This window comes from Pleurodeles waltl, chromosome 10 (genome assembly GCF_031143425.1).
Source record: "Pleurodeles waltl isolate 20211129_DDA chromosome 10, aPleWal1.hap1.20221129, whole genome shotgun sequence".
Taxonomy (NCBI): Eukaryota; Metazoa; Chordata; class Amphibia; order Caudata; family Salamandridae; genus Pleurodeles; species Pleurodeles waltl.
In genome coordinates, this window is record NC_090449.1 from 181,092,689 (window position 1) to 181,108,959 (window position 16,271).

The following is a 16,271-nucleotide window of genomic DNA, read 5'->3' on the forward strand; positions in this document are numbered from 1 at the left end:
GAAGGCTCTTTGCAAAAGTTGAATGGTCACCTTTCTGTTGCTTATTGCTCTATTTGGGTTTTAAATTGGAGCTAAAAAGGTAAACACTTTGCCCAGACTATGTGTAAAAAAGACAAAATAATGAAGTAATACTACCACAAAATGCACTGCCATTATTTGCCTTTTCTTGCTGCATAGATTAGCCAATCATGCTGCATAATTTAACCCTTCCCTTCTGCATAATTCCAGTAGCCCTGACTATAAGTCAAACAAACAAAATCAGCATTTTAGATCTTGCACCATATCATCAAGGTTTACCTAGCCAAAAAACAGATGTTACAGAAACTCAAGTTGTCTTAGGAGTAATTTCTTCACTCTTTATTCTTGGACTTGTAGTTTTGCATCTATACAAAATGTAAAAATAGAAACGGAAGTGCAAAAAGCAAATTATAAAACCAAGACTTGATGAGTACCTATGTGCTTACGAAGCAGAAGAATGAGAGGTGCACAAGGGTCCTTTAAAATATATTTGCCTTTGCTAAAATATGGAACCAAAAATAAAACAAGTGTTGGCAAAGCCAATTTTAGTTATGTTGCAAATGGCTGGAAGTAATGTAAAAAAGCTGCATGACACAGCCAGCAATGTCCGCGTTATACAGTTTTTTTTTTGTTTTTTTTTATCTTCAGTTATGTTGCACTGAATGGCTAGAAAACGTTAAAGTCAATACATTTCACATAGGTCAGGCCTATTGGCTTTGCTAATGCTTGTTATGGAATGCCATATGGTAAGTTGTAAGTATTTATATAGTGTCTACAACGGCTGAAGTGCTAATGCTATAGAATGGAGAATGCCCTTGGCAAAGTGTTACTGTGTTCAGATTCAGAAGCATTTTAGGGCCATGTGCCATATAGATGTGCTGAATTTAACATACGTTGTAGGTAGCCAGAAAGGTCCAATCAGTTACAGCTTTTATAACAGTGATGCTTTAGGCTGTGTTACTTTGGGTGCAATGGTTACAAAATAATTTTAAAAAAAACACTGCTGACTGCTTGTTTAGTAGTAAAATATAGCACTAATTGGTGTTCACTGGGTTTCCTAGAGCTTTTGGCCCCTGCCTCTGCAATTGCTGCACCACTCACATCGTGCCTACTCTCCAGTGCCTGCAAGGTAACTGCACTTGTGACTGCTTGTTTAGTGGTAACATATAGCTATAATCAGTGCTCATGGGTTTTCTAGAGCTTTTGGCCACTGTACCTGCAGCACCATCCAGATCATTGCCCTTGTGCCTGCAAAGTAACTGTGCTTGTGGCCGTTTGCCTAGTGGTAACATATAGGAATAATCTGTGCTCAGTGGGTTTCTTTAAGCTTTTTGGTCCCTGTGCCACCGCACCTGCTGCACCATCCAGATCATGGCCTTAGTGCCTGCAATGTAACGTGAGGAAATCGTTTATATCCAGTAACGTATGTGTTTTGAAAAAGGCACAACTGCAGATGAATACATAACTATTTTGTAGGTAAACAAACACAAAAGCTTTCAGTGCCATTAAACTTATCCAACTTTCCAAAACAAGTTACAACATAGGTCATAAATAAAGAATATGCTTTGCACATTAAAGTGAAAATAAAGTATTGTAAAATTGTGTTACAATGTGGCTGTCTTTTTTCTGTGAAAAGAGCTTATCATGTGGTTGACAGTGAATGGTCCATAAACAGTGTAAATTGCCCAAGATCATGTTAGGCTGATGTTGAGACTGAAATTCGGTTTTGTACTTTGTTCCTAAAAAGGCAGTTTCACAAATTAAATGGACTCAAAAAGGAAGAATTTTGCAAAAAAAACATGCAAATGCTTTGTGCAGTTGAAGAACAAGATATCTTTTGAGATATGTCCAAAATAAAATAAACAAGCATTTTCAATGCAACGGGTCACGCATTTGTTTGAGTTAGAGCTATTGGCGTTGTAAAGCAAAAAACGCTCGTGCTATGTAAAATGCAGCGCAATCGCGCTACGTGGAAAATAAACAGATAATGTAGTCCGGACCCCAGGCTGAGAACATCGAGCCTCGTATGTTTTTAGTACTTTACCGGTGCTGTGTAGGTGGGCTAAACACCGGAAAAGGCATGACGTATGCATGCCTTTCACAAATGAAAACAAGCGGATTTTAAAAGGCAAGCCCATGAACCAATGTAAGTGACTGACGAGATTACAGAATGGACAGAGTGCTTTGCACTCGCCCATAAAAAGGGCACAAGCAGGGTCCATGGAGAAAGGCTGCATTCCTCTTTCCTATAAAGGCTGTCACTTTGAAGCCAGCAGAAGGCAAAACAAAAAAACAGGCTCCCAGGAAAACACAGCTTGACATTTGACCTCAGTCTTTTGAATGCCCAGCAAACGTAACAGATAAGAATAAGAGTCAAGGGCCTCTTGACAGAAAAGGAGTTTATGGAAGTATTCAATGAACACCGCTTTATCTTTAGGCAGGGCGAACTGGACCTGAACAGTCTAATGCAAATAAAGCCAGCAAATGGAAAGCAAGAAAACCTGATTTACAAACCACAAAGCCAATTGCAAGCGACAGGCTGAATGCATCCCCAGGTCAACTTTCTGAAACTCCCCAAGATGTCTTTCGCATACCTGGACAGCTGTGCTGTCTAGTAGGCAGCGACCTACAAAAATAAGGCCTCTTCTTGAAAAATGCCATTGCATTAGAACTGAGTCTTCTCAGAATTAAAACGAAAACAATGCAAACAGCTTTTATTTCAATAGCCCATCACCATTTCTCCCACATGTTGTGATGAAGCTAAGGGAAAAGCACAGAAGCTTTGAGGGTCAGCTGAGTGGTTCCTCTGATGCAAATTGCCCCGTACCCACTACTGTGCTGTTTCACATAGATACTACAGCACAGATGCTTCACTTAGACGCTACAGTACAGCAATGGAGACTTTAAAAAATGTAAAAACAACTAACCTTTGTCCCTGCAGTAATTAAACAGGAGAGGGCCCGAAGGAATGCGAGTCTGTGCTTTTTTTATTACTTAAATCTTAAGTGTACACTCACCCAACCCTCTCTTCAAATCCAGGACAAAACTGTCAGGAGCCCAGTGGTCGAAGTGGATGGGATCGGAGGGGCACGATGTGCCACTTCTTTTCTGATTTATTAAAAACTGTTCCCCTACTTTTTGTAAAAAGACAACCGTCCTGGGACGGTTAATTCTGATATTTTAAATGCTCTTCAGGTGAAGCATCATGCAGGCAGTCTCTTATGCCGTGAAACCAAAGCTGGACAGACAGATAAACATGCCTTCCTGCCAGGGCATCTGCTTCCCTGAAAGAAATGCAAATGTACTACGAGTTAATCTGAAAATGTAAAGGCTGCTTGGAGCTGGTACTTGGTTTAATTGATGGAATCACTCAAAGCTTTGGACGGCAACCTTTTATTTTTGAGTGGTAGTGCAAAGAATTAACAACTGAGCTATGAAGTGCTTGCTTTTAATTGGAATTGTATTTTTATACCGCTTACTAACCTGCAAGAGGTGTTGAAGGGTCAGTTTTACAAGGAAATTGCAGTACGTACAGTTTGAATATTACTAAAATCTATATTTCGGAAGCACCATTTTATCTATAACCTTTTTGTGAGTTTTATAGCAGTCTATATTATACTGTGTGCAATGCAATTTTAAAATAATGACTTCCATATTCACATAGGCTCTGACCTCGTAGCAGTAAAAATACACTTGTAATTATTCTCCACTGCACCTACCAAGATTTAATTTTGTGTTTCTCTGGTTACACACAGGCCTCTGCAGTGCATTAACTAGTAGAGGTTTCATAATGTACTATAGTGCATTTCCCACTGAGTAACAACTTTTTTCAAATGTGTTTTTCATTTAAGCTGTGTGTTATTTTATATCTAGCTACATGACGGTGAAAGACAGATTTTTTTGCCACACCTTTGACCCTGCCCTCACGCTCACTGACCCTGCCCCATTGCATGCAGCATCACAGTTCCCATACTTTTTTTTATGTCGAGCGTGCAAGCTCTTTCACCTGTTGTAAGTGTTGCAGGCTTTTAACCACACCCATTACACACCCACCACTTTCACTTGTTTGTGGGCTTGCCTTTCAAAAATCACTTGACGTCATTGGTAAATGCTTTACATTTGTCCCATCTTTAGGCTATTTTACTTGAGCATGGACAAACTATTTTTTTTCTTCTTTTGTCTCTCCCCTTCATGCGGCATGGCAGCCATGGCGCTCACAGGCACAATAGCATGAACTGGATTGGCAGTATTGAAGCTCTGGTCACACTTCACAGTTACCTAATCAGAGTCATTTCTTGTGGCTCTCCACTTAAACACTTGAAATTGGTAAATGCTTTAAGTAAAACATAAATCCAAAGCAAACGTAGCTCTCCCGGCACAGAAGGAGAGGCAATAATACAATATTCACTGCACTACGGAAACTCGACCCATAATGCTTTGCAGGGCATTACTTTTACAAAACATTTTTTCCCATAACTCAGCCTGTAGTGGACCTAGGACAATGAGACCACCACCAAAATGTTGAGCACCATGTGCTCTGTCTACATTGTCTCTGGGTCCCCATGCTAGGTTAGTGGGGACCCCAAAATATAAACACCTCCCACTATTCAGTGTCTTTTTAATTGTTTTCATGGCTGGAACTTTTGTTTTATAGCTGAGAATAGGTTGTGTTTGAAGGGCCTTGTTTATAATATCATTGATATAGGCCTGTTACTCCTGAAAATATGTAATGCAGTATATTCTCTGTGGGGCTAAATATATGATTACACTACATTTAATGTCGTTCTCATTTAGTGTGGTTATTTTCTCTAGGGGATAATTATATAGGTACATGACCATGTTTTTTTTTTGTTTTTTTTTACAAATGTTGTTTTCATTGAGGTGTCCTCTAGGTGCTGTTCTAAGCATTAGTCATATCAACATTAGTGGCACATGGAAACTTGCCCCATAATGCTAAGCAGGGCATTACTTTTACAAAATACAAATGCCCATAACTCAGTCTGTGGTGGTCCTAGGACAATGGGACCACCACCAAAAAGTTCAGCACATCATGCTCTGTATACATCAACTCTGGGTCCCAGTACTAGGTTAGTGGGAACAACAAAATAATAACCCCTCCCACCATGTAGTGTTTTTTTAAGTATTTTCTTGGCTGGAACTTTTGTTTTACAACTGAGAGTAGTTTGTGTTTTAAGGACCTTGTTTGTAGTATCATTGCTATAGGTCTGCTATTCCTGAAAATGTATGTTGTACTATGCCTTCTAGATGCTAGATATATGGTTAAGTTGCATTATTGAGTGCCATTTTCTTTTTGTGGGGTTATGTCTGCTAAAGGTTAACTATATTGTTACATGACCATGTTTCTTACTAACGTTGTGGTGCTCTCTAGGGGCTGTTCTAAGCATTACAGTCATATCAACATACTAAAGCATTTGTGGCACACGGAAACTTACCCTATAATGCTCTGCAAGGCATTACTTTTATGAAACATTTTTGCTCATAACTCAGCCTGTGGCGGTCCTAGGACAATGGGACCACCACCAATATGTTCAGCACGGCCTGTTCTTTCAGTCATCATCGCCTCTGGGTCCCCACACTATGTTTGTGAGGACTTCAAAATAATAACCCCTACCACCATTCATTATCTTTTCAAACTTTCTCATGGTTTGAACTGTTGTTTTCTAGCTGAGAGAAATGATGTTTTATGGGCATTGTTTGTAATATCAATGCAATACACCTGTTAGGCTTGAGAATGTGTAATGAACTATGTCCTCTAGGGGCTAAATACATTGTTACTATCACCTGTTATTTTCATGTGGTTATGCCTTTTAGGGGAAAACATGACTATGGGGGTCATTCTGACCTTGGCGGTAAAAGGCGCTTACCGCCGGTCAGAAGACCGACCATAACACCGCCGCAGGCGCGGTAAACCGCCACGGTCATTCTGACCCGCAACTGGCAAACCGCCAAAAACTCGACATCCACAAAAGTCCGCCACACCAACGGCCAGCGTAAAACTGGCGATGACCAAACCTCCACCGTCACGCCAACAGAGAAACGCCCATGCCATTCCGACCCACGAATCCGCGCGGCGGTCTTTCACCCGCGGTATCCCATTGGTGGTACACACCGCCGCGGTCAAAATACACACACATTTACAAAACACATCCACATTGGACAATTTAAAATACACACACCTGATACACATACACACAACACTCCCACACACCCAATACAATATAAAACACACACCCACATCACCCACAAACCCTTACGACCAAAAAAACCGACAGAAGGCCAGTGAGAGACAGCACAGAATAGAGAACACCATCACACAGAGGCAAACCACACCATCACCCACACAATATCCACGCACAAAACACCACACACCACCACACTCAACAACACATACACCACCCCACACCTCATCCACACCACCCCATGGCACCCCAAAGACACCCCCGGTTTTCAGACGCTGAACTCCGGGTCATGGTGGAGGAAATAGTTCGGGTAGAGCCCCAGCTCTTCGGGACACAGGTGCAGCACACCACCATTGCCAGGAAGATGGAGCTATGGCAAAGAATAGTCGACAGGGTCAACGCTGTGGGACAGCATCCACGAAATCGGGACGACATCAGGAAGCGGTGGAACTACCTACGGGGAAGGTGCGTTCCATGGTATCAAGGCACAACATTGCGGTGCAGAAGACTGGCGGCGGACCCCCACCTACTCCACCAGAATTTACAGCATGGGAGGAGCAAGTCTTGAACATCCTGCATCCTGAAGGCCTCGCAGGAGTAGCTGGAGGAATGAACTCTGGTAAGTCTCATCTTCACTACTTCATCCCCCCCACCCCACCTGCATGCCAAATCATACCCCCACCCTCACCCCCACCCCCATCACCCCAACTCCTTGCAAATGGCTCACCATCCCAACCCACCCATCCCAACACCTAGCCCTGCATGCGTCCACAAAGCATGGACACCCATCACCAAAGCATGCCCACTGCACATACACATCTCCCCCACAAGCCATCGTCACAAAAGCCCCCACACAGGAATGCAAGCACTGGGGTACACGGGCACCCACACATTGCACGATATGGCACACACAGAAGCTCTAACCATACTCCTATACCCCTGCAGGACCCGAACGCCACAACACCTCCCAGGAGGGTCCAGAAATGTCCATCCCACCCCCAGAAGAGGCCACCAGTGATGACAGCAGCTCTGTCTCCCTGGACCCAGAAGACCAGCCCGGCCCATCGGGGACCTCGGGACAGTCGGTTCCCCTCACACAGCCCCAGGCCACGGCAGACCTAACCCCCTCTGGGAACACCAGCACAGCTCCCACCCAGCGGGCCCATGCCTCTGTCTCCAGGACACGTCAATCAGTGGTGTGTCCACCACTACAGGGCACCCAGGTTAACCCACCACCCCAACAACAACAGGGGCCTGGGGGCAGTGGTAGTGGGCACACGGTCCAGGGGACAGAGGCCCAGGGAAACAGGGGAACTGGGAGGGCTGCTGTGCGACAGGGGGAGGGGGGGGGGACAGGCCCAGGGAACCCACTCTCCACGAGGCCCTCTCCTCCATCATGGGAGCATACCACCACTCCCAGGAGACGATGGCTACGGTCCTGGGCAGGTTCCAGGAGATCCAGGTACTGCAGGAGCAACAGTACATGGGGTTCAGGGAGGAACTCCGAAGCATCAGTTCCGCAATGGGCACCATCGTCGGGGGCAGTCAACCAGATTGTCACCACATTGCGGGACCATGTGGCACCACAAAGGGCCCCGGTCACTAGCATGGACCAAGAACAGGCTACCACCTCCGCCGGTGCTAGTGGACAGGAGGCCCCCACACAACAACAGGCCACCAGAACCCCACCCCCTGCAGAAGAAGAACCACCCCGCAAGCGGGGCCTGAGATCTCGGAAGAAGACAGAGTAGGATGCCAAGACCCCCACCAGCAAAGGATACCCCCTGAAGTCATCCCACTATCCCACATGGTCACCCTGTCCATCCTTAAACTGCCCCTGCTCCATCCTTCCACAGGCATATGGACAATGCACCTGTGAGACTGAAAATCTGGACTCTGCCATGGACATTCCTCCACCATCACCCATCACCAATTTTCAACCATGTCCATAAATTCAGCGCTTTAATAAAATCACTTATTGCACAAAAATAATCAGGAGTCTGCCTATATTTTGAACAAATGTATTAGACATAACCGTTCCAAAATGTCCACTTATATTGTGATGATAACATACCACTGTCACACATCTGTAGTCCATGGGGAAACAAAGCAGAGGTCACGCAGTGGGGCCCACATCTCTGAAATTGGAAGGGAAAGTCACAACTCAGTTAACATACACTGGGGAATAGGACAGACAGTAGAGAGGCACGAGACTGTAAGTAATTGTAAAATGCCGGTGTTGATTCTTACCTGTGTGTTATTGAAAATACTGTAGTATCACTGTGTCCCTGTTGTCTGTGTCGTCCCCGTCGTCTTCCTCCTCTTCACTCTCCACAGGCTCCACAGCTGCAACAACACCACCATCTGGACCATCCTCCTGCAGGAAAGGCACCTGGCGTCACAAAGCCAGGTTGTGAAGCATACAGCAGGCCACGATGATATGACACACCTTCTTCGGTGAGTACATTAGGGATCTACCGGTCATATGCAGGCACCTAAACCTGGCCTTCAGGAGGCCGAAGGTCCGCTCGATCACCCTCCTAGTACGCCCATGGGCCTCATTGTACCGTTCCTCTGCCCTGGTCCGGGGATTCCTCACTGGGGTCAGTAGCCACGACAGGTTGGGGTAACCAGAGTCACCAATTAGCCACACACGGTGTCTCTGTAGCTGTTCCATCACATAAGGGATGCTGCTATTACGCATGATGTATGCATCATGCACTGACCCAGGGAACTTGGCATTTACATGGGAGATGTACTGGTCAGCCAAACAGACCACATGGACATTCATCGAATGATAACTTTTTCTGTTCCTGTACACCTGTTCACTTTCTCTGGGGGGAACCAAAGCCACATGGGTCCCATCAATGGCACCTATGATGTTGGGGATATGTCCAAGGGCATAGAAATCACCCTTCACTGTAGCCAAATCGCCCACCCCAGGGAAAAAATGTAGCTCCGCATGTATTTCATCAGGGCAGACAACACTCTGGACAACACCTTTGAAAACATAGGCTGATACATCCCTGATGAAATGGCCACTGTTGATTGAAATGACCCACTTGCCAAAAAATGGAGTACTGACAGAACCTGCACTAGAGGGGGAATCCCTGTGGGTTGGCGGATGGGTGACATCAGGTCTGGCTCCAGCTGGGCACACAGTTCATGTATAGTGGCTCTGTCAAGTCTGTATGTCAGTATGAAATGCCTTTCTTCCATTGTCGACAGGTCCACCAGCAGTCTGTACACAGGAGGATTCCTCCATCTCCTCGCAAGTCCCAGCGGACGGTGCCTAGGAAGGAGAACATGGAGCACAGAGTCAATCAACCCACAGGTACGTTCCCACAGCTTGCACAGTACACGATTCTCTATGCATTGAATGGCTTGTATGACTGGCAATGCAAGGCCTAGGCCTGTGTGACGCAGTAGAAATTAAGCCATGTGGGCACTTGAAATGGCGGCTGTCTGACCTGTGAAGTGTGACAATGGGATGTGAGGTAAATGCGCTGGCGTGGCACACCGTGGCGGTAGGCGGTCGAAGACTGCGGTGCAAAGCCGCATTGGTTAACATTGAACCCTATGGGTTTCAGGAGCCAATGACGAAGTGCGTCGGCGGTCGCGGTACGCACCGCCGCGGTAAGCACCGCCACGGGCGTGACCGCCATTTTCTATCTGCTTAATCACTCGAGACCTGATCATCCACAGGAGAGGACCTATACTGCAAGTGCTGCTGTGACCTCGGTCTGGAAGAGACAATGGCTGCTGCGACTGGGGAAAGGGCCCCTGCCTTCAATTCTGAAGAATTGGAGAAACTCGTGGATGGGGTCCTCCCCCAGTATGCGCTACTCTACGGTCCTCCAGACCAACAGGTTGGTACACTGGGACCATGCTTTGTGGGCAATGCCTGGGTTGAGTGGGGTGAATGAACGATGGTGCGGAGGGGAGCGTATGAGGCATGCATCAAACGACAGATGAGAGCATGTGCCACATGGCAAGGGGATGGGGGCCACTCACATCGAGCATGCAGAAAATGATATTTTGTTTTCTCTCCCTGTACGTGTCACATAGGTCAGCGCCCATCAGAAAGTCGACATTTGGCGTGCCATCGCCAAGGACGTCCGGACCCTGGGGGTCCACAACAGATGGGGCACCCACTGCCGCAAGAGGTGGGAGGACATCCGCCGCGGGAGCAGAAAGACCGCGGAGGCTCTGCTGGGGATGGCCTCCCAACGTAAGAGGGGTGCCACTCGTCAATTGACCCCCCTGAGGTCTCGGATCCTGGCGGTGGCATACCCAGATTTGGATGGGCGCGTGAGGACATCACAGCAGACAGAAGGGGGTGAGTACAAGCACATTCTGCTATCTTAGCGCGCAGTGGAGGTGTCTGGGTGGGGGAGGAGGGATGTGGGTATCCCTAGGCCAGGGCGATTTCTGTAGGCTAGTCCCCTCCGTAAGGCATGGCCCTGTGCCCCCGCCCTCCACCTCTGTAGGGTGCCAAGTACAGCTATCCATGGCCTTGTGTCACCTATGTGTGCAGTTGTCATCCATTGGCTTGTAGGCCAAGTTTCACTGATTGAGTAGTGTACCCCAAGTGGGCGGCGTAGTGCAGGGGGCTTCTGTGTCTGTCCTCTCCGCCAACTGTGTTGCCAATGCATGCACTCAACATGTCTTTATGTTCCCCCCCCCCTTTTTTTTGTCTGCTCTTCCTGTTCATGTGTGCATTAGCATCATCTGGCGGAGGAGAAGTGGCATTGGAGCACGAGGGAGCTGCATCTCACATGGCCCCGGAGGGCCATGCAACGGACTCTGATTTCACCAGTGAGACGGAGGGCGAGGGGGGCTCCACAACGGGGACACGTGGAGACATCAGAGACACCGACACGTCCTCGGAAGGGAGCTCCCTTGTGGTGGCGGAAACATCCGTGCCCACCGCAACAACAGGTACAGCCGCCACCCAGCGCACCAGCTCCGCCCTCCAAGCAGCCCCTCAGCATTTGCCCTGTGCCCGCTCGCACACCAAGGCGGGCATCTCCTTCGCCCCAGGCACCTCAGGCCCTGCCCCAGTTACCCCTGCTGCCCTCAGTGAGGAGGTCATTGACCTCCTCCGGACGCTCATTGTTGGGCAGTCTACCCTTTTGAATGCCATCCAGGGGGTGGAAAGGGAGGTGCATCGGAGCAATGCATACCTGGAGGGCATTCATTCGGGTCAGGCTGCCCATCAGCGATCGTTCAACGCTCTGGCCTCAGCACTGACGGCAGCCATTGTCCCTGTCTCCTGCCTCCCTCCTCCAACTCCCTCCACCCAGTCCCACTCTCCTGTTCCTCTGCCTATCCCAGACACACCTACAGACCACCCTGCACACACCTCAACACCCAAGGTCAGCTCATCCAAACATAAGCACCACACATCCCACAAGCATTCACACAAGCAACATCCACATGCAGACATGCCAACAGCCACTGCCTCCTCTGTGTCCCCCTCCTCCTCGTCTCCCTCCTCCCTCCCTGTGACGTCTCCACTCACACTTGCATGCACAACATCATCAGCCACTACGTCCATCACCAGCACACCCACCAGAACACTCCGCACACGTGCAGTCACCACCCCCACTGCCATTTACACGTCCCCTGTGTCCTCTCCCACTGTGTCTGTCACCCCCTCTTCCAAACCACACAAACGCAGGCAGCCACCCACCCAACAGCCATCCACCTCACGACAGCCTCCGTCACAAGCACCTGCACCCAAAGACAGCACACTTGACTCTCCTACAACCACATCCTCTTCCTCCACTCCCATACCCACTGCACCTACCCTTCCCATTGCTCCTAAAAAGTTTTTCCTCTCCAAAATTAACCTCTTTCCATCACCTGACCCACCCCCTCCATCTCGTAAAAGTCCAATCAGCACCTCAGCCACCACAACCCCTGGACCTACAAAGACCATAGTCCAGGGATATTGGAGTCCACCACCTTCGAGGGCAGCTACATCGGCCAGCAGCAAAGGGACAGCCAGCCCACCCCCTGGGAAAAAATCCAAAAAAGGCAAGGCCCGGCGCGAGAGGCCAGAGACCGCACCCTCCACAGGCACCACCCTGGCACCGTCAGGAAGTGGGGTGCCACCTGGCACATCTACAAAGGGAGGCAAGGGCCACAGAGGATCAGGGAAGGATGGCAAGGGCAGCACGGCCGACAAGTACGGCAGCAGGCGAGCTGCCCAGGAGGGCCCCACCAGCCCCATTCCGGGGGTGAAGGAGGACACCCACGGGCACGGGACACCAGCACAGGAGGGCCCCGCAAGCGAGAAGTCGGATGGCGAGTGAACACCATATATTGGCCGGATCTGGTGCCCTGGAGACACATGTGAAGAACCGCTGAACAGGGCCCTTCAAGACAAGCACCGCTGAACAGGGCACCGCCGTCTCAGGAACCGCTGAACAGGGCCCTTCAAGACAAGCACCGCTGAACAGGGCCCTTCAAGACAAGAACCGCTGAACAGGGCCCTTCAAGACAAGAACCGCTGAACAGGGCCCTTCAAGACAAGAACCGCTGAACAGGGCCCTTCAAGACAAGCACCGCTGAACAGGGCCCTTCAAGACAAGCACCGCTGAACAGGGCACCGCCGTCTCAGGAACCGCTGAACAGGGCCCTTCAAGACAAGCACTGCTGAACAGGGCCCTTCAAGACAAGCACCGCTGAACAGGGCCCTTCATCTCAAGCACCACTCCGCTGGGCCCTTCATCTCAGGCACCGCTCCGCTGGGCCCTTCATCTCAAGCACCGCTCCGCTGGGCACCGCCGTCTCTGCACCGCTCCGCTGGGCCCTTCATCTCAAGCACCGCCCCGCTGGGCCCTTCATCTCAAGCACCGCTGGCCCATTGGCAGAAGGGGCAGGCCCGGATCAGTGTCGGGCAGGGCTGCACGAGACACTCTGGGCACCAAGACTCCTCCAGTTCCAGTGGAGTCTGTCATCCACTTGAGAGACTGTGGCTTTGCACTCCCCAGGATGGCACAGTGGGCAATCCACCCACTGTAGAGACTTGTGAGACTGTGGCTTTGCACTCCCCAGGATGGCACAGTGGGCAAGCCACCCACTGTAGAGACTTGTGAGACTGTGGCTTTGCATTCCCCAGGATAAAGCGGTGGGCAACCCATCCACTGCAGAGACTTGAGAGACTGTGGCTTTGCACTCCCCAGGATTGAACAGTGGCCATGGAGGCCCCTCGTGGATCTGGCATCGTGGTCTCATCTGGCTGATGTGCCCCCCCTTCCCTTCCCAATGAGGTGCCTGTAGTTTTGCTATCTGATGCCCCTGCAGTGTTCTCTCCAATGGATTCGGGTCTCCTGTGTGGGCTTTGCCCATGTGTTGAGGACCACTGGCCCACGTACAATGACAGAAAGCCAATTTTGACAGGACATTTTACATTTGTGTATATAGTTATGGATGTTCGAATTACTTATTTACTTAGCCTTACAATATATTTAAATTTCAATATCATATTATTTTGTCTTTGCATTCTTCCGGGGGGTTTGGGGGGTGTCACTCTGAGTTGTTGCTCTGCATTGGTGTGTAGGTAGTTGGGGGGGGGGGGTGTCGCGTATGTGTGTGCCCGTAATCTTTTCTCCTCCCCCCTTCCCTGTGTCGTAGGTGCAGTACTCACCGTTGTCTTCTGCGCCTGCGTTCGTGCTCCTGGTAGAGGAGCAGGTAGACAATTGCTGGTAGGATGTGTAGTTCGGGTTCCATGCTGTCCAGATTCCTCGTGGAGTATGTAGAGGTGAGCGTTTTCCCGTTCGTAGTCTGTTTCTGCCGTGTTTTTATCGGCGGGGCTCCCGCCCCGGAAAAGGTGGCGGATTGGTGAGTTGTGATAGGGTGGGCGGTACATTGTCTGCCACCTGTCTGTTGGCGGTGACCGCTGCGCTGTTTGTTTGTCCCGCTGTGGCGGTTGGAGTGTTAAAGTGGCGGTCTGTGTTGGCGGTTTCCGCCAGGGTCAGAATTCCATTTTTTTTACCGCCTCCCTGTTGGCGGGTTGGCCGCCGCTTTAACACCGACCGCCAGGGTTGGAATGACCCCCTATATTTCCACAAATTATAGTTCTGTTATGGTGTTTTACGCATTACAGTCTAATGCCAAAAGTTGATTGTGGGGTGGTGAAAGTGGTATTCTATTGGAATTAGAATGGCAAATTTAAATTAGGATGATAAATTGCAACATTTTCATTTTTTGCTGAAGATAGTAGAAGAAAGTAAATGGAAGTGATTTAGTTATATTCAGGGCCACTGGGATTATATGGCAGGAAAAAAATAAATTATGAGGCAGGACTGACCAATTTATGTGGCAAGAAAAGTCCAGGTATGAATTTACAATGCCAATACCTCTAACTCAAGAAAATGCAAAACCAATTGCATTGCAAATGCTTGTTAATGCACTTCGAGCACTGCAGGAGGCTGAGGAAGTCAATAAAAAACGAAACCGTCGGGAGAAATCTGGGACGTCTGGTCGCTCTATTTTGAACAAATGTAATTTGTTAAACTATACAACCCATTACAACTACATTCTGAAGTAATTTGTTTTTTTTTAATATATATATATAAATAAAAGCTACAAACTCAGCAGAATAAACAATATACATTACAGAGGTTAGATAAAAACACATAATGTAACTAAAAAGCATTATAATAAACATACGTAACGTGTTAAAAAAGCAAATTGTAACAACTATTTTTTTTGTTACTAGCGAGCTCAGGTGGTTGATTACATTTCAACTGTGATCAGATGAACTCTTGAGAAACTTTGCTTCACAAGCCATCGGCAACTGATTAACTGACATTTCGACTGTACTGTGTAAAAAGTGACACATGTCCACTGTAAAGCGATAAAGTGCAGCCTCCCACAAGCGACAAATAATGTGTGAGGGGCTGCACAGGAAGTAAACACACTGAGACAGGGTAAGTAAAATCGTTGCCTTTGGAAGAAACGCAGGCAAAAATGTCACAGTGTACACAGCAGGCGCATTTAGGCACGCCCACGGCAAAAGCCGGGCATGTTGGGAGACAAAACACTCTGAACTCATTACCGTCAAAGGCAACTGCCTCCTCCAAAGGAAAGTCCAAAGGAACCTTTAGCTCACACTTCCTCATCAGTTTGTTGTCCTGTTGCTCAGCAGAAGATGATCCTGCCACAGCACCTCCGCGATTCATCGCGCTCTGCGGGAAGCGTTCTCTGCGGCACAGAGAAGCACCCCTGAAGCTAATCTCCAAGGCCAACCTCTCAGCTGTCCCACCACATGGTGTAGCGACAGTTACTATCACATGTCACCTCCCCTCTTTGGTGCCAAAGGGGAGTGAATGCGCGTCAGAGCTTGAGGGGCGGAGCTTCCTGACTGAGGAAATCCCCCTACAATAGAGAGGCAGCAGCGGCGGCCATTTTGAGACGTCTAGGATTTTTACGGGAACTGTACATCTTTGTGTTGTTATGGGTGGGACATTGGAGCCATGTAGGTCCCCAAAAGTCGTCATTTTGTGACGTATGAAACATGGTTAGGAAATAACAAACTGGAGCAAACGTACGTTAATGATCCTGAAAAAATTTGCATTTTAATGCCGAAAGACAAAAAACCAGTCCAAATCAAGAAAGTGCGCTATTATCTCGAAATACAATTTTTGTAATGTGGTTATTTTAAAAAAGGAGTGCAAAGGCATCTAACAGGTCCACCAGCAGTTCTTATAAGAACGACACTACTCGGTTATAAATGCCAAGGGATTGACCTCTAGCACTGCAATGCACCTTTATCGAGCCCCTTGCTAATCCCAGCCGCAGAGTGTGCGAGCTGCGTGTCTACAAGTTAGTAGAAGTCCGACGCCTAGTGACATCCGACATTACTGATGCAAATCAAAGGGGAACGTGGGTGATTAAAATAAAAAATACTAATCTGGAGAATGTATTTCTCCCATTGACTTCTATTGAATGAGAAATGTAAGACATTTTTGGCATTAAAACACCTTGAGTTTCCCTTCAAACTATGGTCTATTGGCATGCGTGTGCACTCTCTTCTTCCCA

General features: G+C 48.3%; 1 protein-coding gene across 2 annotated transcripts in view; it reads right to left on the reverse strand.

Annotated features, from left to right (window-relative positions):
* EIF2AK1 (eukaryotic translation initiation factor 2 alpha kinase 1) overlaps positions 1-15,539 on the reverse strand; it is a 339,056-nt gene extending 323,517 nt beyond the window's left edge. For both annotated transcript variants that reach the window (XM_069210157.1, XM_069210156.1), the window contains exon 1: positions 15,289-15,539. In XM_069210157.1, the coding sequence (XP_069066258.1) occupies positions 15,289-15,412 (124 nt within the window). In that variant the 5' untranslated portion in view covers positions 15,413-15,539. The remainder of the gene's footprint in view (positions 1-15,288) is intronic.
* Positions 15,540-16,271: the final 732 nt, after the last annotated feature.